This window comes from Geospiza fortis, unplaced genomic scaffold (assembly GCF_000277835.1).
Source record: "Geospiza fortis unplaced genomic scaffold, GeoFor_1.0 scaffold194, whole genome shotgun sequence".
Classification (NCBI taxonomy): domain Eukaryota; kingdom Metazoa; phylum Chordata; class Aves; order Passeriformes; family Thraupidae; genus Geospiza; species Geospiza fortis.
In genome coordinates, this window is record NW_005054322.1 from 4,590,344 (window position 1) to 4,614,597 (window position 24,254).

Sequence of the window (24,254 nt, forward strand, 5' to 3'; positions counted from 1 at the left end):
TATGAAAATTACTACTGGAAGACAATAGTTTTCCTTTTATGGTGTAAGAGGTTTGTAAGCAGCACTACAGGAAACATGCACCCAGGTTGTTTATCTGGTGGCTGGAGTAAGTAGCCCATTGTGCATTCCCCTGCACAATGCTGGGAAAAAAAGAGATATGTGGTCACAAGGATTCTATAAAGGGAAACGAAAATCCCTGCAGCCTGATGCCACTGCACACCCTGATCCATCAGCTGAAGAGATGGTTCTGAATGTTGACAAGGTAGATGTATCTCGTGACTGCTCATTCCCTGTCCTTCTGGCTGTGGTTGGTGGTAGCAGCATTAGCACTGGAGAGATTAGTGGTGTGGTCATCTGTCTTTTCTGAAATGAAAATTATACTGTGAACAAAAATGCAATCTTTGCTTCTCTGTGCAAAACAAAGCTTTTGCTGCCAGAGTTTTGGGGCACTCCAGCATGAGAACTGGGGAGGCATTTCCAAGGTGCGTGTTTTATTTCCCTATGGCCTACACATTATTGTAGCTGAGGACCCAGAAACAAGAAACTTCTGTCACCCATCCTCTGAATTAATCCATCCACCAGTGCTATACAGATTTAGTCAATGTATGGAAATAGCTGAAAACATGTAGTGAATAAGGACAGCAGTTTTAATCGGCAGTGGAGAAACTTATTACTGGGAGTTCTAAATGCATATTTTTAATTGAATGTATTTTAAAAATTTTATTCTAAACACAAATATTAAATATACCTTTTGTTGTTTTAAATTTGTGGTACTGTCATGCACAGCAAAAGGGTGGGAATGGCACAGGGCAGGTGGTGTCCCTTGCACCAGTAGTGTAGGTTTCCAAAAATTGTTGTGACTTTTCCTGTAATTGGACTTTAAGCTTTCCACATGTTTAAAAAATTTCTGTTAATATAAGAGATCATTAAATTTTGTTGAGAGTTAGTACCAAATCAAGCTATTTCACAACAGAAAAGTACTTTTATATTAAATATTATGCCTTTAGCTGCTGGTGACATGAACAGCAGGGGTTGTGGTGACAAAAGATTGTTACTTCTTTCACTGCTGTCATGGTGCTTTTGAGAGCAAGCACACTGCCATAGCATCACTGGGCTTCTGGTACCCTGGGTGACAGAGTCATTCTCTACTAAGTCAAATATGAAGCAATATTTTTTAATGAGCCTGACAAGAATGCAGTATTTCTTGACTGCTGGGAAGGTGTCATTCCAGCACATTTGCCAACAGAGATTTGCTGTCTGAAAGTGGAATGTAAAACCTAGTGTGGTGATAGTGGACTCCACTTCTAGAAATTGAGTAGGAAAACAGATTTGCTTATGCTTTTGTGCTTGGTCATTGAAGAAGAGCAAAATTAACTGAGAAAGAACTAGCTCTTTCTTCTGCCATCATCTTTTGACACATTGAAACATATTTCCTTTTCACAGTCCTTGACAAAGATGCACAGCTAAAATTTTACAAGACCCTTCATGACTGGGCTTAGCACCTCAAAGGTACATACCTTTGAAAGAGAAGAGGTTCTAAACCAGTAGCTTAAAAAACATTTCTTTAAACAAAATGTTGTTTATAAATTTTTTTCTAGTAGAGGAAGGAGGCATGGTATATGGGGTGTGTTAGTTCTTTCAACTGATACCCCTTGTTGAACAAAATTCATCAAACTGCTTTTATCTGAAAATATTTTGAAAGTTTTTTCCCCAACAAAACATACCAAAACTAATGCTGGGATAGGATAGTCAGCCTATGCCGCTAAGAGAGGTTACAGCTGTAAAAAAAAAATCCCAGTGTCTTTTGTTAAGTAAAATATTCAGTTCATTCAGTTGAAAATATTCTCCTGTGTCGCTTCTGTGAGTTTCAGTGATTCATTTTTAGTGGGACTCATTTGCTGGTCTTTGAAGAAAGGCTTCCACAGCTCCCTTTGTGACCTGCTTAGAAAGTTGCTTGAAGGAGCATTGTGCACCATTGGAAGCCACTCCAATTCATCACTTGACTTCTGTTTTGCTTTCTTGATTAGGTTTAGGAATAAACTTCTGGAGGTTTAATGAATCCTGCTGTACTGATTGTTTTTTCAGAAGTGACTCCAAATTGAATGAGTGGGAGCCTTTGAATAGTCCACTAGGAGTTATGCATGTTTTTAGACTTGTCAGGAGCTGTAAATGGTAATTTGCATTTCAGGTGATGTGAAGACATTTTGGACACAATTGGGAGGTAGAAGAGTGGACATCATATTTGAGCAGCTGCAAAATGTGCTGTCCTTGCTGAAGGAAAAGATCAAGAATGGAACTGCAACAAACCAAGGTTTGAAATCCTTGTGGAGTTTAAACTGGACTGCAGAGTAGCTGTGGCCTGCATTTTGTAGGTCTGTGTGATATCTGCCATAATCCAGATACCTCTGAATTTCAATAACTTAGCTGTTGGTGGTTTTAAGAACTTTTAAAAAAGTCTTTTCTTTTTTAAAAAAGAAAAGTAATTTCAGGTACAATTGGCTATTTTCTTGTTTTGCCTGTATACTTTTTCAGCAATGAATGGCTCTTAAGCATGTGGAACTTAAGTATTCATTTTTGAGAAGAAATTAAATGTCTGCAGTGCCTTGTGTTTCATTTATCATCAGAAGTTTTAGCCTTTCAAGCTGTTGTCAGTTAATTGAGTGGTTTTAGGGTAGGACAATAATCACCTCAGTATTTTTTTTTATCGGAGACACCATTATAACATGAAACAATAGTAGAAAAATGTGACACTAATGCATTTCAGATGGTTCCTGATTTTCAAGGAAATAAGCTTCCTCTTCTGTCTACATCAAAATACACTAAAATCATAATTCTGATCAGCTTGGAGCAGTACACAGATTTCTTTCTACTTGTTTATTTAATTGAGTAAAATTGCTCCCTTTGTTAAGTCACCCATATAAATGTAATCTGTGGCTCTTATTGGGGTTTTTTTTGTGCAAGAAAATGTACAGTGGTGTAAGATGCTTTTAAACTAATATAGCCACGCACTCTGCATTTTATATATAGCACTTCCTCTAAACTGGAAGTGCAATTTTTTGTGTTCTTGAGCTCCCACATCTTGACTGTTACAACAGAATATCAAAGCAGTACAGAGATAAAAGTTGAACTTGAATCCCCAGATGACATAATGAATCTGTGATAAAGTTCAGTTTGAATTTTTCAGTGCTTTGTTCTGTAAAGGTTTCAAGCTAAAATATTAAGGTGGATTTTGCTGAGAATTGTCTGCCAGCTTGTAATATTTTTTGCATGGGGTAAGAGGTTGAGACAGAATGGGTGTCTTGCCTTCTTCTATCTGAAGGCCATTTCCACCAATTTAGAAGTAGCATTAATTTGGTTTGCCAAGTTCCAGCACTTCTAGCCTGAAGATGATCAGTCTGATGACCAAGGTAGAAGCTTACACTAAATTATCTTGATATGTATTGCTGCCACTGTAGGCCACCAGTTTGTGTGTTTGGAGACATTCCAGCAGCTTTCCAAAAGCTGGCAGATATTGAGTGCCAATTCACAACTAGTGCTGTGAGCTGTAACAATTTTGTAATTCCTAGATGTGTCTGCACAGGTCTGTGGTGCAGCACGTTTCGAGTAGTATCAGTCTTGAGATGCTCTAGGTGAGCAAGTGAGGAGAAACAAGTGTCTGTGGAGGATTTAACACCTTGTTTTACCTATTATCATCGCTTAAATCCAACTTACTATCTGTTTTGGTTTGTTTTTTTTGCACAGAATGCTGGCAGGCTTGGGCACTGGTGAATGAAGCTAATCTAGGTGATCTCTTAACCTTGCCAAATGGTATGTGCATTTCCATTGTGTTTGTTTGGTGTGTGGATTTAATTTGTCTTGTTTTACTCACTAAAAGCTCAATTTACTTCTTTGAAATCAATAAAATAAATCTGAGAAGGCCATTAGCATTACAATTAGGAAAGCCTAATTATTAATTTCTTCAAGTACTGAACTGTGAACTCTCACCTGGGTTTGTATTTTTGTGGTTTGTGTGTATATGTATAATACTTGTACCACAGGAAGAGAATTTGAGCTAGTAAGCCCTTATAAACCCAAGCTGTCTGTGAGCAGTTATCCTGTGCATGGCTCCACTGGCTGTAATAGCTTGCCATCCTTTTATCTCTAACAATGAAGGGAGATCTGGAAATGTGTTTCATGTGTGTGTTCTTTCTGGTCACTTTCAAAACCACATGGAAGATTTTTCAGTGGGACACTTGCTAACAAGCTTTTTGTTAGCTGTAGTTCATAGCAATGCCTTGTTTGTAATGTGTTTTGTTAATTATCTCTTTAGTAACTAAAGTAAATTCAATCATAAATTGAAATCTGGTTTGATGAAGAGTTTGCCCACATTCAATTTTTTTCAGTAAGTGACGAGTTGAATGGAGATGGTGTACAGGAAACCAAACCCAAAATTCAGCCTCTTCTTCCAGGTGACAATGCTGCAGACACTGTAGAAGCTTCTGACAGGTCAGTACCTTCTTTCAGTTCCTTATTTGACATATTCTCTACTGCAGTTGAGAGAGTCCTAAAATTTGTATTTCTCAAGTCAGTGTTTTAAACCCAGTTTGAATCCTTTGAGTTTCAAAGTGAAAATGTTTTTAACTTGACCTATGGGGAAAACCTGAACTATTGGATAGACTTGTCTGATTTCCCACATGAGAATGTTGCAGAATAGGGCGTGATTGTGAATAAAGGTTCATGAGTGTTATCAGGGTTAGGACTTGAGCATCAGTTCTCAGGCTTTCCTTAGTGTGCATATTGTCAGGTGTGTAACTTAGTCTCTCTGTGTTTAGTATTTAGCCTCAGGTACTGATTTGAAAGATGGGGGCAAATACGTTGTGTGGTATTTTCTGGGGTCCCCATGGCAGGAAGGAAATGATGAATCTGACTCCATGTTCTTAGAAGGCCAATTCATTATTTTATGTTAATATATTATATTAAAGAATACTATACTAAAACTATACTGACGAATAGAGAAGGGATACAGACAGAAGGCTGAACAAGACACTAATGAAAAACCTGTGACTCTCCAGAGTCCCAACACAGCTGGGCCGTGATTGGTCATTAAGTAAAAACAATTCACATGTTGGATAAACAATCTCCAAACCACATTCCAAAGCAGCAAAACACAGGAGAAGCAATCAGAGAATTATTGTTTTCATTTTTCTCCGAGGCTTCTCAGCTTCCCAGGAGAAGAAATCGTGGCAAAGGGATTTTTCCAGAAAATATGACAGTGACTACATTGTTCCTTTTTTTTAAAATTTCCTTGCTGTGTTTTAGCATGTAAGTTCTGGGAAGAAGTTGGGGTTTTTTTATGCAACTGAATATGTCTTTATATGTTGTTAGGACAATTACACCATGTGAAACCTTGGGCCTTCTAGCAATGGGGCTAAAAACACTGAGCTGCTAAAAGCTGAACACAATACTGGTTGTCTAAGATGCTGCTCTTCTTTCTTTTTTTTGTTCCTCTTTTACTTCAAATAGCGAAAAAGAGGACATGGAAAGAACTTGCTCAGGGAGTAAAGAAGCATCTAGCAAAATTCAAGGTTTACCTTTAAATGTGCAGTATCAGAACCATAAGTGCTCTAGTGCATGTCTTGTCAACAGAGCAGTGGGTTCCTACAGGGGTGAAAATCCTCTGAAGATCCCCATCCTGTTTGACTTCCAAAGACGCCATGCAAAAGCAGACTGCCTTTCAAAGCCGCTGGATGTGAATTACAAAGCTCCTTGTGGTCGGAGTCTGAGAAGCTTTCGAGATGTGCGGAACTACTTGTTTGAAACAGAGTGCAATTTCTTGTTTGTTGATCACTTTTCCTTCAACACCTATGTACTGTTGGGTAGGAACACCATGAATCCCGAGCCCCTGGTGTTTGAGTTTGATATTAGCGATGGAGCCGAGTCTGTGCCCGTCTCCTTCTGTAACAATCTCGACCACGCAAGATTGCCTTATTTCAAATATCGGAAGTCATCGTGGCCACGTGGATATTATCTCAACAATCTCTCCAGCCTGTTTGTTGATTCCTGTGACTGCACAGATGGCTGCATCGATAGGTGGGTAGAAAGATCTCATCTCAGGCCAGTGACACACGATGCCTCAATAGCAGGGTGGTGGGGTATGAAGGCGCAGTACCAAACAGGACCAGCGCTGCTGGAATATCTTGTGCCATGCCATGCTTTGTGTTGACTGACACCATTGTGTCTTTCTCTTCTCCAGAGCTTGGGTGCTCCCACTGATCCACCCTCTGTTGTAGGGAAGGAAGCGATCAACAGGCAGATTATTGTGTTCCTTTTTCTTTCTTCCAAACTGGCAGTGCTTCTTCTCCAGGTGGAGCTGACAAGCAGATATCTTGGCTTTGGAAAAAGAGTAGGGAAGGGAGTCTTGTGCCAGCAGAGACAAGCTTGTTTTCATGGCAGGAATGAAAGGGAAGGATCCTGCTTGACAATTTCTGCTGCAGTTAAATGGCATCTTGAAGATGGGGTGGGACAGCCTTGAGGGATCAGATCATTTGGAACTTAGAGGGTTACTGAGGGCAGATGAAGAAACATCCCCGTTCCCAACTTCTGTACGTCATCCTTCCCTTGTCTAAACAGAAACTACAAAACTCAGTGGTTACAGAATACATTTGTGGTCTGAGCAGTTCCAATATTCTTGCTCATTGTCATCTTTTTCTAAATCCCAGTAACTCTGAGCTATAGACACTGTGGAAACCTGCCACAGTTACCATATGCAAGTTTGGTAGGTATTTTTTTCTACTTTCTTGAAGGATGTTTGTCTGGTCTCTCTCTGTAGGCATTATTTGGTGTTGCATCCATTTTGTATTATTGACAGCTCGGACAGTTGCACGTGCTGCTGTGCAACATAGTTGCTCATGACCCAACAAAAGCTGGAAATCGCAGCCTGATACAATGAAACTTAATTTTAGTAATTTAGTTTCAGCTGAGTGGTGAGAAACAGCAAGCGCACAGCATGCCACTTCTTTGCACTAAAGTCCCACAAGAATTGAGATTATTTTGATGTGCAGGTTTGGAGTTTAGGATTTGCACAATCAGTGTGACTCTTTGAAGTTGTCATGACATACAATGGTGAAGACAAGCACTGTTGCTTGAATTTTCCACAGTGTAAAATTCTTCACTTCATGGGGGCTAAGGAGGGAGGAAGATAACCAAGTAGTGGCAAACAGACTGGGATACTGTGCCAAAAGAGGTGATTTTTATTCATTCGATCCGTTTGACGGTGTCCTGCCTATAAGTTTCTGTTGTACTTCAGCTGTTTGCATGTGCCATTTAAGGAGCTTGGCAGAAGAATGGGGTTGGGGTGAAGAGAACATGGTTATTTTAAAGCAGAGGTAACCAGCCAAGAGACTAAGGAAAAAGGTGCCTGAAACAGCCTTGTGGAGTAAATGGAGCAGGGAGGGGGAATACAGGTGTATATATGGAAGTGTGTGTGTGTGTATAGTCAAGTGCATTTCAAATTACCTAGATTTATGATTGATTTGTACTGCTTCAAATCCATTCTGAGATGTTTTACTCTTATTTTTAGGTCAAAATGTGCATGCCTACAGCTAACAGCAAGAGGCTGTAGTAAAATTTCTCCGTCTCCAAGTAGTAAAAGATCTCGTGGGTACCATTACAAAAGACTGGAGGGACCTGTTCCTAGTGGGTAAGAAAAACTACAGGAGTAAAATAAGAGCATACAAATAAAACAGCAGTTAATAGTTCAGTCTAAGTGCCACAGGATTAAAATATGTGGAGTTTTTGGATTACTGAAACCTTCCATTTTTGTCACAATTTTAGTGACAGATCAGGATGATAAAAAATAATTAGTATGATTTGAATAAAAGGAGGAAAAAACCAATTTTTGTATTGCAGATCCTACAGTTTTCACAGCTTAGGTCAAGGTCCAGGAGAAGTGTGAAGAGTGACCAGAATCCTAAAGATGCATCAGCCAGCTGCTTTTTCCAGACTTGGTTATGGGTGACCCTTCCAAGAATGTCCAAAGGCCATCCAATGCTTCAAGTGTTTGCCCTTTCTCTTATTCAGCTCCTGTGGATTAATAGGTGGCCTGGTGAAGATGCCAGTTACTTCAGGTGTCTAGGAGAGGAATTATGCAAGGTAGCTTTCTGCAATAGCCAAAGGCTACAGGGGGCTTGAGGAGCCCCTGTCAGTCCTCTGTGTGATATTAGTTTTTGGCTGACATGCAGAATTAAAGTTGTCAGAGAACCCAGAAACAGAAGCAAAAAAGCCACAATTATGAGTCCTTTTGGAAATGCTTCATTAGCATGGACAGCCACAGTGAAGTCCAGGCATATGCTGTCTTGCTAAAATCAGTTCCAATATAGAATTAGGTGCTTCTTAGGGATTTCTGTTTCTGTGTGATTTACTCCTATAAAACAAAAATATAGCATTTACTTTTCTTATGCCAAAATATATGTAATCTTATGTATAGTTATGCCAAATCTGGCAGACAGACTCTTAAAATTAATGAGCCAGGAGTCAAGAAAGTCACAAGCTTCAGAGCATTGCTGCACAATCAGTTTTAGCCAGAGTCTTTATATTTCAGTCCACTGCCTTGTTGATGCTTAGAAGGGGAATTAATAAGGAACTTCGTTGTGCTAATGCATCCATTTATGTTGTGCTTTGTTTTTCTTCTCTTGACAGGATTTATGAGTGTAGTGTGCTGTGCAGGTGTGACAAGCTGATGTGTCAGAACAGAGTTGTACAGCATGGCATTCAAGTCAGGCTGCAAGTGTTCAACACGGAGAAGAAGGGCTGGGGTGTCCGCTGCCTGGATGACATCGACAAGGGGACATTTGTTTGTACTTACTCAGGTAGCAGGAGGGGACCTGTGAAGACATGTAGCATAATTCTTCCTCTCCCATGGTGTGTGTGTGTTCCTGGATTTTTTTTTTGAGAGCAGGGAAATGCAGGGTTCGAAGAGAAGTGTGTCAATGTAATCTTAACTTGCAATATGAACAATATGAATAAGAACTTTGAAAAGCTCTGCTATGAGATGGTGGCAGACAAACAAATGGAGCAAAAGCTATCTCAGACTGCTGGTTTTTGCCTCACAAATCCATGCATCCTATGCCAGGGCTAATTTTCCTTCCGTAAAAATCATAAAATCATAGAATGGTTTGGGTTGGAAGGGACCTTAAAAAACATCTAGTTGCATTCCGTGGGCAGGGACACTTTTCACTAGACCAGGTGGCTCAGGACCCCACCCAGAGTGACCTTGAACATATCCGAAGATGGGGCTCTCACAGCTTCTCTGGGCAACTTGTGCCAGTGCCTCCCACCTTCACAGTGAAGAAGTTCTTACTAATATTTAATCTAGATGTGCTCTCCATTAGTTTAAAGCCATTGTCCTTTGTCTTATTACTACATGCCCTTCTCTGATTCAGTTTGCACTTCAGCCTATATTGACATCATAGAATTACAGACAGCATTCATATTTTGCTTTCCCAAGTAATGCTCTTCTATTTGTTAATCTAAGTTTGACCTGTGCTAGTGAGGGTGACTCAGCAAACAAGCATTAAAAAAAATACCAAGAAAACTTTACTTTTTCTTTCAGGCAGATTAATGAGCAGAGCTGAAGTTTTGGGAGATGCTGAGCAAGAGCTGAAGGAGAAAAGTGCAGTGAATGATAGAGGCCATGACTTTTCTTCCAAAAAAAGAAAACTTGACCTTGGTCGTTCAGACTCAGTGATTGAACTAGTGCAGACTGACAAAAATTACATTCTTGAGAATCAGGATTCTTTGTCTCAGACTGTGGATAATGAAAATAAATCAATTCTGTAAGTTTATCAAAGTAAGCTTAAGCATAACAAAACTAATATTCTGCTAATCTAGGAATTCTGTTGTATCACTCAGAGTATGTCCTCATATGAGGGTGGTGGTTTTTTTCTTTCTGAACTTCTTTTTAAATTCCCAATTATTTCTTCTAGTGGGACAGAGTTTTCCCTCTATATTAATTTTACTTATGTGTACCATTTGGCATTTTCTAGGAATTCAGTTCATCTCTTGGCTGTACTTGATCTATTCAGAGCATTAATGGGAATGCTAATTTGAAAGAATTAATAAAATATACTTGAAATAAATTGTTTAAAGACACTAGATGACACTGAAGGGTTTGATAATACATCAGCCACCAGCTGTTCTGCCCTTTGCTCCCAGTCTCTAAACCTTTTGTTATTTGTAACATAACCTTTCCTGCCAGAAACCTTAACGTCTCCTGTTAAGAGTCTGACAACACCTCACTTTCGCAGTGAATATGTTTTCCTAGTTGAAAGCTGTACTGTCAAAACTGTTGAAAGTAGTAGCAGGAAAAGGCAAAACTCTGTAGGTGCTCTATTTTGAGATAATCTGATATAATAATAGTAAAGCAACAGACAGTTTGGTTCTCAGCATGACAACTGGAAAAGAATATAAAAGCAGCTGCTGATCTCTCAAAAAAGTTTGAGCAACTGCTTTCTTACAAATACAATAAAGAACCTAGCTTAGGTTCTCAATTCTTAAAAACAAAATACTCACAGAACATGGAGTGAGGCCAGACCACAGGCTCTACTGTAGTTCCTTCTAGAGAAGAGACTGGAACTAGAGACTGTTAGAGCAATGTATGTTGTGAGAGTTACTTATGGGTCTGTTTGTCCTTTATCATTTCCTTTTGACCTTTCTGTGCAGAGTTCATCAGAAGAACTCAAGTAATGCAGCAGTGAGGAGGCCTGGAACTAGAACACTTGTTTTTCGCAATCACCAGCTAAAAATGGTAGTAAGTGGCTTTAACAGATTCATTTTTCACTGTGTTGAATATGTATGTTAACTTTGACATTTTCATCTTGTATGTTTAGATAGTTCTATTGACCTTTCTTCATGAGATTGGGTCACACTGTGAGCTAGGCTGTCGTGCTGGAAGCTGCATCCCATCCCCTCTCCATTATCAGTCCTTCAGCACGTTCCTCCAGACCAGCACTACCTACTCTCATGGCCTTCCCTTCTCCCCCCTTCACTTACACTCCTCAAGAGCCTGAAGTAATTATTCTCCCCCTGCACCCCTTGTGTACGGGGTTAGGAGGTCAGAGTGATAATATTTGTGTGATGTCTCCCCAGAGAATGGCACAGCAGGGAGAGAAGGGAATTCCAGGATGTCTATGCAGTTTTCTCATACAGTAACAGAGTTGGGAGAACTGACCTGAATATGACTCCTGACCTTTCATGAGTGTGAAGTGTTGCCTGCAAACATGTGCAGAGGAGGAAAACTGGTGTAAACTTAGTAGGTTTTACTGGATTCATTGCCCTTAAGAAACGCACATGGAATTTTCATGCAAACATTTTGCAGTGCTGTCTATTCTAGGGGTCCCATAACTAATTGCCTTTTTTTGATGGGAGAGGAGAAATTCTGCCACATCTGGTCATTTCATTTAAACTGTGTAAAAAGCATGTTTGGCATTTGGCTAAGCAACTTAAAATTCTGGTGAAATTATTGGGACTTAAGCACTTACTTACATGTCTTAATTATTGGGGGACTCTTTCCTGGTTTTCTGAAAGAGAATTTGAAATTAAGATAAATGTTGCGTTGCAGTAAATGTATTAACTTCTCAAATTTAGCCACAGCTATGCATTACAATAGCTTTGAAATTTCAGCCTTGGAGTTCTGAAAGACACTTGCTGTGCCCTCTTGGCCCAGAGTTGCATGCAGCACATCACAGCCTTTTCATTTGATATGCAGGTGCACAGTACCAGCTCAGATGAAGATGATAGTTCTCAGATTCATCAGCCAAGCAAAACAAAACTAACCAGTGGAACAAAGAAAGGAAAACAAAGTAGGTTTGCAGAGCTCTATGTACTGCATGCTTTGTACAGTTGTGTCCCATTAGGGGGTAGACTTTAATGTAGACAGTGTGGGCAGGCCACTTCTTAGAGTAGAACAATGCTGTCTATAGATGTTGAAACGTGTTGAACTGTCCAGACAGCAGCTTCTCAAATCCTGTACAGTTGTGGGAAAGTCAGCCTTGCAGATCTTGCTGTGTCACACCCTGTACCTGTTCCAGCCAACAAAAATTGAGCAGGATATAATACTGGAGTGGGGGGACGTCAAGCTGGAGAGGCAGTGTGAAAGTGATGCTATTTGCACATGCATCTTGCTTCTGTCTTAATTACAGTTTGTGATTCTCTTGGGAATTAAGGTGGAGAATGATAAAAATTGCTATGTGGGAAAAGTCAGTCTGGAATGGGATTTGAGAAGAGTGAGACACTAGGTCACTCAGAGGCACCTTGAGCAAGTGCTTTAGACATCACAGTGGGAAACAGTCATTTGTGGGAGGATTAATGGAAAAATTGTGTTATAGACTTGTAGATAGCAAGGAAGCTGCTTAGATTCTGGATGATGTAGGAAGAGTGAGTGGCTAAGAGTTTGGGACCAAACAAGGGAAAGGCATTGGCATTAAGCTGCTGTTGAGAAATAACATATATGTCCATTGACAGAATCCACCCAGCAGCAGAAGGGAGAACATCTGATGGACATTGGACAGACTGACTCTGCTGGTGTAGAGAGTGCAAGATGTGAAAGGAAGAGTCTGTCACTGCAGGGTGTTGAGTGTGGCAAGTCCACTGTGCTGGATGACACCTGTGTTGTGAGGCCATCCAGCAATGCACCCCTAAAAACTGACTGCAAAGACAATAGCAGGCAGCAAAAACAAGATGCACTTAGTGAGGAGTCTGAGGGTGATGGGATGCTTCCCAAGAACAGTAATGAAGAAAATATTTATGTACTGGATGCCACAAAAGAAGGAAATGTGGGTCGTTTTCTAAATGTAAGTACTAAATTGCATGGGTTCTCTTCGTTGCCTCTGCAAATACATAATTTACTTATTTAAGCTTAGACTAGAAAGTTCTTGAACATAAACCATATGGGTGGTGGGTGCATGACAAGAGAGGCACATGTGGTGCTCCCTGCCATCACAGGTGACAGGACAGTAGGTTGGGTCACACTGGCTGTTCAATTGCCAAGTACCTCCAGCTAAGACAAATAGTTCATAGACACATCTGCAGGTACACTGCAAATAATTTATTTCTCTTCATGGGCATGAACATGCCTTACACAAATGATTTTTTCTCTTCATTGGTGTGAATATGTCTTACAGCAAAACTCTTGCATATGTTTAAACTGTTCTTCCTTGCAGAGGTATTATGGTGTTAATATTAGTAGTGCATCTTGCAGAAACCTTCCTTCCGCTCCCATGAGCTCCCCTGGGTGACCTTTCACATCCTGTACTTGGCCAACACACAGTCATGTAATCCACTGCTTGCCCCCCAGCACTGCTGCCCTGGCAATGGCATTGGGTGATAAACTTCCCATGTGGCCTCAAGAAGGAAAGGAAGAAACTACCTTTACTGGTGGCAGATATCTGACACAAAATGATATCTGACATTGTTTTTCAGCCAATGATGTGGTGTTGGACTGTTTCTAATTCAGATTTTCTGTTTTACAGCACAGTTGCTACCCAAATCTCTTTGCACAAAGTGTGTTTGTAGAAACTCACAACAGAAGTTTTCCATGGGTGGCATTCTTCACAAACAGGTGAATTTCTGGAAGTTTAATGTTGTTCATTCAAGGCACTAGGAGGAAAAAAACCACTGCTCACTTATTGGAGTATAATTACACTGAGGGGTGGGGCAGATGCTTAGATCATAAAAGCACAGAACTGTCTTAGAGGTGACTTCTTATTGTGCACTAAAGGCAGAAGAAATACAGTGATTGGTTATCATTAATGAGTTTTACTTCAGTTTTGCACTGAAATGTAAAGTAGGGAAGGTTAATTTTGATGTGTCCACTTCAGTGATAATCTTCTTCAGTGGAGAAATAGGTTTTACTCAGCATGGTCATTCAGAAGGCCAAGATCCACTCATCTAACAGAAGGAGAGGTACAGAGAGCTGGTGCCAGCAAGACACAGTATGGCAGCAGCTCAACCTAGGAGAGGAAAGATGGATTGTATGAATGAAGTTTGCTGACATGCATGTCATCAGTAGAACTAGGTGATAACAGAACAGAGAGGGGAGAATTTGTGCCAACAAACCAGTTCCACCAAACACTGATCTTCTGTGGAGCCTTGCAGCTCTACTCCATACTGACACAGATGCTGTGGATTGCACTGGGAGGTCTCCAAGAACTGTGAGGACAGTGTTTTGAAATACATCCAAGACAGGATTTTGTTTTAGCTAGTGTCTTTCTTGCTCAAGTACTTGGTAAAGTAGTGTAGTGAGGACTGAGGCCACTGGAGAGAGACAATAGTGACCAGCAAGGACACTTAGGGAAGAAGGTTGTTGAAGGAGAGTTCCCCTCGCTGGCTCTTCCATTTTCTGGACATCACCCTTTTACAACTTTTCTAAATTAAGGACTTCATCTGGATCATTGAGCTTAATTGTATGTCTCCCATGAATTTGCCCAGTCACCTTTTTATTTGTTTTACATGTCTGGCCTCTAGACCATCTCAAGTCAGCAAGTCCCAGACTGTAATTATGTGCTGTTTGAAAAGTCCTCATTGTTTGTTCTCAGTCAGCTGCCTAGGAATTCACTGGATGTCCTCTATACCATATCCAGTGAGAAACATCAGAGAATTACTCTCTTCGTCACAATATTCATATTTTCTTACATTTTCCATCAGTTGTTCCTCAGCATCATAATCTCAGGTATTTAGTTTGGTGTTCATTCTGGACAATGAATTTCCTGCCTTAGACAATTCTTCTATTTTACTACCAGAGCAGCTGATTCATGAGGAGCATGTGTTTAATTCTGAGTTTTGGGCTTGGTGCACATAGTGCAATTGCATTAAAAGGTAGCCTGCCAGACCAAAGATGACAGTCTTCAACAATATAGCTAAAGATCTGTTCAAACTTCAGTGATGCACTGTACATAGGAAAAATAACAAAACTGAAAACCGTGTTATTCATTTAGATGGATCGCTTACGTGGATTTCCTTTTTTGTTTTGTTTTAAGGAGTTTTGGGTTTTTCTTTTGGTGTTTTTTGTTTGTTTGTTGTTTTGGTTTTGGTTTTTTGTTTGGTTGTTGTTCTGGTTTTGGTTGGGGGTCTTTTGTTTGATTTTTGTTTCCCAGAATTTGCCTCTAAGTTAGAGAACATTGTTTAGACAATAGACTCTAACCCTATTTGCAATTTCCATAGCTAAAGGAGTATGAGTGTGCCAGCGACTCCTTGTCTGCCTTGTTTCCTTCCCATCCCAAGCTGCCTGTGTGATGCTCCTTGCCCCCTACAATTTTCTGGTTTGTATGTGTGTTGTTGGTGACAAATTGTTAGCACAGTACTGTTTCACTTAGTTCAAGCAAATTAACTGTTTTATTCCTTAGGCATGTGAAAGCTGGAACCGAGCTCACCTGGGATTATGGTTATGAAGCTGGAAGCATGCCAGAGACAGAAATTTCCTGTCACTGTGGAGTTCAGAAGTGCAGGAAAAAAACCTTATAGGCAAAACCTTTCCTACTGTCAACACTACTTGTACCTGGGAATTTATATGCTGGAAGGGATGACTACTCAGCAAACAGCCCTCAAGTCTGTGGTGCTAATTGCATTCAACTAAAATGCCTTTCACCTGATGATTTTTTAAATTTACATTTAAATGTCACTTTTGTAGTTTACAGAAATAGTACTGTTTGTCCTAAGAACAGGCATCAAGCCTTTCCTAGGTTGTCGTCGGTTGGACACAAGGTTTTCGGGGTGAAGGAAGAGACGAGATGGGCTCCATGATCAGAAGGCTTGATTTATTATGTTATGATATATATATATATTATACTATACTAAAAAGAAAAGAAAAGGAGAGTTTCCAGAAGCTGCTAACTACCTAAGAATAGAAAGTAAAGAATGAATAACAAACCTTGCTCTCTCGGACTGTGTCCGAGAGAGCTCAGTTCTGGATTGGCCATTATTTCCAAACACTCAATCTGGGCGAATCCAGAACTGACCTGTTGCATTCCACAGAAGCAGATAACCTATTGTTTATGTCTGGTTGCTGAACTTCTCAGCTTCAGCATGAAAATCCTAAGAGAGGATTTTTCATAAAAGAAATGTCTGTAACACTAGGTAATTGGTCTTCCTCTTCCCTGCTTCTAATCCACAAGCAAAGTTCACAGTGCACTGGAAGAATTCCTGCTCCATGCCATCTGCAGCAGAGGCACGAATGATGAGAGCAACAGTTCCTTAGTGTTTTCTGTGCCTCTCCACAGTGCTGAGTTAGCAAAACTCAGGTTTCTGAAATTCATTATGAATGCAAGACTACCTGTATGGGCACTAGGAATTGTTCAAATACACCTAAGCTTGTTGCACCTGGTGGGACAGATTGTCCTGAACAGAGACAGAATTAAACAGAACAGTTCTGCAGAGCTGTGTTTGTGCTACAAAATGAGTTGGATAAGTTCTGCTGCAGCAGGAGAGAAATGACTGGGTTTTGTTGGATTGCGCCTCTCTCCACGTTTGTGACACACAGAGAAATCCTTGAGAAATCCAGTGTACCTCATCTCAGTGCCATATTGTGTATGGGACAGGTGGGCCACAGAATTGCTTACCACAGGGTTTGTTGGTAAGAGAGAAACAAGCTACATTAGGAGACATGGAGTGCAGATGCAGGATGTGGCTCTGAAATGGAGCAAGGGATGGCTGTGCAGGTGTGTGGCTTTTGAATGTGTTGGAGCCTTGGGCGAGCAAGGAGGTGGCGCAGATGAGCAATTTAGATGCTTGAAAAACCACTGCCAAAGGTTTCAAAAAAAGTGGTTTTATTAAAAATGTTGTAAAAGTAAGACTTAAGAAGTTTGATAACAAAGTTTACTCTGTTACTGCAGAGGATATTATAATGATTTAAAGTTACCAATACAAAATCCAGTGGCACTATAGTACAAGACTGTGTGTGACATAGGACACTTACCAGAAACCTGCAGCTGATCAGGTGTGTCTCAGCCTCGAGCAGTAACACTGAGAGCATCCTAGCTCACAGGGAAATCACTGCCGTACAGCCAGCTGATTAGCATGAGAGCTAAAAAAAAGGTTCACTCAGGCTGTCGTTTATGGAATAAAGTGGTTGGCTTGAAGTCAAATTATCTTTGTTGGAGAAGGTAAACATGAGAGTCTTGTACCTGCACCTTTCTTTGTTCCTTGATAAATGAGTCTTGGAAGAACCACCACTATTCATGTGTTAATTGCATGGTTGGTATCCGAGATTCCAAGTTCATATGCATCAGTGCTCACCGTGTCACTCTGCTCCTGTGGGGGTTTTCAGAGAAATGGTTGGAACAAATGAAGGTCGTGGCCTGGTTATGTCCAAGCCTATACTGCAAAATGAAAGATAAGCAGGAGCCAGTTCTCAGCCCTGAGGCCAAGAGGCAGTGGATGTCTAATGCACTCATGGCTTAGGGTTCTGTTTTAATTGGGTTGTATCTGTGCTGTGTAACTATGGACAAACATGGTATCTGTGGCCCTAAGTGGGTTTTTTTGTTTGTTTGTTTTGTATGCTTCAAGCTTAAAAGTCATGGGGTTGTATTGCAATGCATGATGCTGTTGGATTTTTCAAGTTTCATCATGCATAAGGAGTTTCAGCCTGTTAAAAGTGGACCTTTCACAGAGATAACAGACCTGTGAACCATTCTGCTTACAGTGAAACCTCAGATCTTCTCTCTCTCAGCTCTGTTTGAGAGTTTGACACATCCAGCAAGCAAACCTCTCCTCAGCTTTGGTGTCTGTCATCACACTCTGGGTTTGTGTGGGCTTTCACCACCCATCTTCAGAGATGAATGGGGAAGAGCAGGGTTACCCCAGTGTTGGTGCAGTCCCTCTTCAGAAGGTCAGAGCCACCCACTCTTGCCTTGATCAGCCCCTCTGTCACTGCAGCCCCTGTGTGAGCTGTAGACAGCACTCAGCCCAGTTGCTTTTTGCTTCATTGAAGATCAGTCTCTATTCAGAGGGAATATGCCTTGGGGGATCATCTTTTCAGTATTAACCAGAGACATGCCAATGTGTATGACAAAACCCACAGGTAACCCAGGAGTGGTATTAGCCTTCTAAACAAATGAAAATGCAGAAAACATCTGTGTCTATGTAAAACATGTTTTTTAAATGCTTCAGGAATGTTTTTAAAGCTTCAGGAGCAGGGGGTGGAAGAAGGTACATTTTACTGCTGTTGAGGATGTATTCCAGATCAGAGGTAGGAATTAATGATACTGGGCTGGTGAGGAAGAGCCCTGTTTCTTAATGCAGGAATACAGACCTGATGATTTAAAAGAGGCAGCACTTACTTGCTCCATGTGGTCTGCAGCTATGGGAGAGCCTGCTGTGAGTGTAGATGTCACAGAAGGCCTGTGTATGAGACGGGGCTTTTTGGCTAGCTGGGTTTATCAGGTCTGTCTCCAGGCTGGTGATTCTTCATTTTCCTCCTCCAGACTAGAGATCATAGCTATCCATGAGCAAAATCACCTTACAATGTGTGATTTCTGCCTGCTTCTGTAGTATTACAAGAACATGTTGTGCTGAAGGTGTCCTGCAAGTATCTCTGCAGGTAGTGACCACAGGAATGCTCACCTGAGCTCTCTCTCTCCTCTGCTTGTCACAGATCACAGATGAGGATATTTCTGAGCACAGCCCCTCGTATCACACGTGCTTTAGCAGAGCGGTGTGTAGAAACACTGAGCACAAGCACTGATGGAAAAAACAGGTGATGATATTCCAAGTGAAGTACTCAAAGCACCCGTGGAATGACACATTTGGGACTTCTCATCAGCCTGTCGGGGGCATCATAAATGAAGAGTGCCTGATGGGAATTAGGTGCATTGAGATGTGACTCACAGCTCTTACAGTGAGCAAGATGGTCCCTATAGAGGAATAGTAGGGATGTGAGGATGGATAAGGGCTCCATGGTAATAAGCATTAGTACCCAAGATAAGCATACAAATGCAAAGACAGCTGAAGATCACTTAGAGCTTAAGTATAAAAGAAACTGGACTAGAGCTTATTAACTGATTTCTTTTTTTTTTTTTTTTGCCAAAAAAGCACTGAGCATTAATTTCCAGCTCTTTCACAGAACTATATGGCTTGATAGCACAATAGTTTGGAGGAAGAGTTCACAAGGGTTTTGGACTTTCTTTGGAAATTCTCCACAGAGAATTTTTCCTGTGTTGAAGAACAGACTTCTGTTAGGAAGATTTTACTAGTTTAAGATTTATGCACCTCTGGGTGCTTGAATCATGTTGACTCATTTGAATATAATCTAGATAATAGATCTGGGAATTGGAATTGCATAGCAGTATTTGGCTAATAGATGTAACCTAATTGCAAGCCTGGACACAGGAGTTGATCTTAGGTCTGATATGCTGCATCAGGACAGGTGCAAAGGAATTTGGGAAACCAACTGGAATGATGCCAGCAGTGCTGAAAAGTCAAAGCTGATCTAGGTAAAGGGAACAGACCTTAAAAGCTCCATGTTGTGTTTGGCATAGCCTCCTGATTCTCGGATTTCTGTGGTTGAAATTACCCCCGAGGTATTAGAAAGTCTCTTTTTTTCCCAGCCCCACGACCAAAGAAGAAGTTGAGATTCGTCAGTTCTGCTTTTCAATGTTGATATTTTCTCTTACATATTACATTCTTTCTCTGACCTGCAGAGATCTATCCAGCAGGTCAGGTTGTGGCACACTGACCACCCTTGGGGTGGTAACTTTTTATACTAAGAACTACGTGTACTTTATTTACAATAATTTCCCAGTACCTATCACCTATGTTAGACAGTCTGTCTCTACTCTAAACCAATCAAAAAGTGTCACTATCACAGCAGAAGATGGAGGACAAGAAGAAGAAGAAGAAAGACAGGACATGCCCAGATTCCTCCATCTTGCCTCTTGAACCCCCATTCTAAAACCCCAAAATTCTACTTTTTCACCCTGTGACAAATTAACTATCATTCTACTCAAACTCTTGTGGCTTGTAAATCACACAAAGTTGATAATTTTTTCCATGGGCTAAAATGGAAGGCACAGGTGTTTTTGAGACTCCATGCCAAGGTCTCTGAGCCCCTTGCCAGGGTCTCGGATCACCCAGGGCAGCCAGAGGAATGTCCTGGGTTCTGACACCTGATGAGCCAGAATATGCCTATTAATGTGGCTGATGAGCTCGCTGGAGAAGGTTCAACAAGATGAAGTGCCAGGTCCTGCACCTGAGTCACAACAACCCCAGGCAGCCCCACAGGCTGGGGGAAGAGTGTCTGGAAAGATGCCCAGCAGAAAAGGATCTGGAGGCGTTGGTCGACAGCAGCTAAACATGAGTGTGCCCAGGTGGCCAAGAAGGCCAGTGGCATCCTGGCCTGTGTGAGAAACGAAGCCCACTCCTCAAAATTTTAAGAGTTTAATAAGGGATAATAGGGGACAGATGAACAAAGCAAAAGTAACAACGCTCTGTGTGTGGCAACAGCCAAAAGCACACCCAGTTCTGTAGCAAGCATCCTTTATTCTGTTGCAGTTGCCTTTCTCTGCCAAATGACTTTGCACATTTATTGGGGACTGTTTACAACTCCACCTCAGGTTGTCACAGCACTGCATAAATCCACAGCTACAGTCTCCAAGGGTCCGTCAGGGAGGCAGTCCAGGATGGCCTTCTACCACTCTAGACTTGGAGAACTTATGGAGAATACCATAAAGGTATTCTCCTTTTATGGTATTTTGTTCTCTGCCTTTGCTATCTTGGTGTTAAATAACCATGCAGTTGTTGGCTTTCACTAATTATGTATTGACTTTTGCACATTATTCAAGTGGATGCTGTGTTGTGCATTACAGTGTTAACTTTTGCAGAAGTAGCTATAGTTGTGAAATAATAACTAATACTTTTGTTTTTGTAACTAACTGACAATGGTGAGAATAACTCAGATATATTTGTGAAATAGTTGATGTTGATTTAAACTACTTGTGGAAATAGCTAAAACTGTCTGCATGGCCAGATAACATTTAAGGAATGGATGGGATGAGGATCCCTGCTACTGACCATTTCACTATCAATAACTCTGACCTGCTGAAACCACAGAACAGGGGCTGTTGTGAGGAAGTGACACACAACCTTCAAAATGACATCCACGATTACTGCATGCACTCTAAAAAGGTGGGTCAGGGGTCAAACCAAGCTAAAGAATTCCCAGAACATGTAAATGAGTTCAAAGAAATGTTTGAGCATGTATAATCTTTATGAATATGTATTTGACCAATGCAATAGAGAAAACATGTAAGAAGAGTTACTGTGGTTAGCTGATGTTCCTCTGGCCGTAGCCAAGCACCCAGCGCTGTTACTGATTTGTCCCTCTTATCCCTTATTAAGCTTTTAAAAATTTTGAAAAGTGGGGTTAATTTCTCACACCTGTATCAGCAAGTGTGGCCAGCAGGACCAGGGCGGTGATTGTACCCCTCTACCTGACCCTGGTGATGCCACACCTCAAATCCTGTGTTCAGTTTTGACCCCTATAATCAGTGTTATGAATGAGGTCCTATATGTCTAATTTAATAAACCACAAAATTAGAATTTAGCAGCAATGTTATATAAAATGAATACACTCAGGTAAGCATGTACAAAGTAAATTTGGCAGTGATTATTTAAGTCTGATTAAGGTTCTGATAAGGCATAAGCAAAACACACCGGGGTACAAACCCGACTGGGATACAAGGAGGGTGTTTCTCACTCTGCCTCCCATACCAAAAAATAAAGAAATCCAAACACAACTTATATACTGTATGCTAATACATATTCATCAATATTTTCCTGTAAATCTCCTATTTTTGATAGGAGGAGATTCTTGAAATCTACATCACTATACTGCACAGTGCCATGCTCCGCTTGTTTCTAAGGGGTCTTCTTGGCTCTTTGGTGGTCACATCTGATGAAGGCTTCTCATCATCATCACTGTCCTTTGAACAACACCATGGGCTGCAAATGCACCCCAAGTCTTGTGTTATAGAAGCCAGCATTACATTCCAAAAATAAGCCTTACTATTTCATAGATACCTGGAATCATCCCAATTTTGTCCATTTCAAGGCTGACCCCTTAATTATCCCGAGGCCAGGATCCATTTTGGGATATTGCTTATCTCAATACTCCATCCTGTATCCTATTTTCTCATGAACATCTGAAAACATTTTTTTTTGTGACACTAATTGCACATCCTTTTCCTCCATTACTTTTTAACAAGTATTTTCTAAAATATTGATATAGTTACAATTTTTAGCATCAATCATATTCATTTATCACATCAGGAAGGACATGGAGGGGCTGGAGCATGTCCAGAGAAGGGCAGAAGAGCTGGGGAAAGATCAGGAGCACGCGTCCTGTGCGGAGCTGCTGAGGAAGCTGGGGGTGTTTAGTCTGGAGAAAAGGAGGCTCCCAGGTGGCCCTACCCATGAAAAACGCCAATCACTTGTTTTTAAATTTTTAAATTTTAATAGTAATAAAATACCATTTTATAAAAATAGTAATACAATTAGAGTAATAATAATTTGGACAATTTGAATTAGGACAATATGAGACAATAAGAACAAAGAGTTATGGACAGTCCAGGTACCTTTTTCTGGGCAATATAAGCCCCAAAAAAGAACACACATTAACACAGGATTAACCCTTAAAAGCAATAGCCTGTTGCATATTCATACATCTCATACATGATGCATAAATTCCATTCTTGACTAGGCCAATATTCAAGCAGCAATCAATTTATTAATTAATATGGTAAAGTATGAGCAATACAGCGCTGGGTACAGTGGGGGAAGTTGTCCCTCCAACTGCACACTGATAGTTGAGGCTTACAGGTATTTATAGGGGTACTCATAAGCTTTCTCAGCAGTTTCTATTTCCAATTTTTACTCATCAGCTGTTTCTATTCCCAATTTTTACGCCACAATTCTATACACTATTGTGATTTAGTTTTTCTCAGGATGTATCCCAGAAAAGGAGTATCCCCAGATGGTGGGGGTCCAGCTTCCGAAAGAAGAAAGAAGTCTCCCAGCTGGTGAGGTCCAGATTCTAGATGTGGGTCCACATTTTGATTGCAAGGACTATAAATCTTATGACAGTGATGTCCAGCTTCCCTTGGTTGAAACTATTAATCATTGAATTGATGTTCATCTTCCTTTCTCAAGCTGCTTTTCACTGTTTTGTTAAGGCATGAGACAAGCATATTTCCTTTTTATATATTCTAAAGCTATAGTTTCAAAGATCCTTACTACAACCAATATTCTAAAATTATACTTCAAAAGGTTATTATTGCAAAACTCTTTAAGGCTTAACTACAAGCAGAAAGTTCCTGTCAAAAAGCAACATCCTTAAAGCTTTAGTTCAAATGCTCCTCAATCAATTTAAGACTTAACAAGGTTAATTGCGAACAAAGCACAGGTTCAAAGGCCTTCTTCCATGATTTACTTTCCTCAGTTATTATTAGAATTCATCTTTATAACTATCCCACTGTCGGTTTCCACACATATCACAATCACAAATACACACGTTGCCTGTATGTACCTGACACGAAACACAGCTTTGTATTTCACAGGATTCTGTCTGGTCGGCGTCAACTTCTTCCTCTGAATCCTGACAGCGTCTTCAGAACTGATCGAGGCAGGAAGAAGTTCGTTTCTTCTGATAAGGGAGCAATAAATTCTTTTTCTCTGAAAGATTTAGGTATCTTGTCGCTGCTATCTCGGTGCGAATACCTCATTCCTCACTTTAAAAAAATATCCTACAAACATAGTTTCTATTTTAATTACAAAAGCTACATTTTAACTACAAAACTACATTTACCATACTATTAAAATGTTAATACAGCACTACCAATCAATACAACATAATACATATAGCAAATATCTGCGTAGAGCCAGGTAATATGCGCTTTTCACACTACCCCTCTATAGAACTGCCTGAAAGGAAGGCGTAGCCAGCGCGGGGTCGGCATCTTCCCACTGGCAACAAGTGACGGGAAGCTGCACCCGGAGAGGCTTAGGTTGGACAGCAGTGCTGTGATTCTGTGAAAAGTGAGCACGGGGCTAGGGAGGGATGCAGGGGATCGCCTTTCCCACGGCGAAAGCCCTCGGGAATGGCTGCTCGGCGGCGGTGCCAGGCATGGGTATCGAACCCGGGCATCGGGCCGTACCCCCCGGCGCGCCCGGCGGTGGCCCGGACACACCTCCCTTATCACGTGACCGGCGCCTCAGCGGCGCGCCTTCCCCCC

General features: G+C 40.9%; 1 protein-coding gene across 1 annotated transcript in view; it reads left to right on the forward strand.

The window, feature by feature from the left end:
* The window catches only part of LOC102043625 (SET domain bifurcated histone lysine methyltransferase 2), a 48,873-nt gene that overhangs the window by 1,202 nt on the left and 23,417 nt on the right, over nucleotides 1–24,254 (forward strand). Inside the window, exons 3-14 of the mRNA XM_031056784.1 lie at nucleotides 2,189–2,311; nucleotides 3,742–3,807; nucleotides 4,383–4,485; nucleotides 5,503–6,069; nucleotides 7,559–7,678; nucleotides 8,677–8,846; nucleotides 9,590–9,812; nucleotides 10,699–10,786; nucleotides 11,744–11,837; nucleotides 12,499–12,827; nucleotides 13,506–13,594; nucleotides 15,378–15,473. Of these exons, the coding sequence (XP_030912644.1) occupies nucleotides 2,189–2,311; nucleotides 3,742–3,807; nucleotides 4,383–4,485; nucleotides 5,503–6,069; nucleotides 7,559–7,678; nucleotides 8,677–8,846; nucleotides 9,590–9,812; nucleotides 10,699–10,786; nucleotides 11,744–11,837; nucleotides 12,499–12,827; nucleotides 13,506–13,594; nucleotides 15,378–15,473 (2,068 nt within the window). The remainder of the gene's footprint in view (nucleotides 1–2,188; nucleotides 2,312–3,741; nucleotides 3,808–4,382; nucleotides 4,486–5,502; nucleotides 6,070–7,558; nucleotides 7,679–8,676; nucleotides 8,847–9,589; nucleotides 9,813–10,698; nucleotides 10,787–11,743; nucleotides 11,838–12,498; nucleotides 12,828–13,505; nucleotides 13,595–15,377; nucleotides 15,474–24,254) is intronic.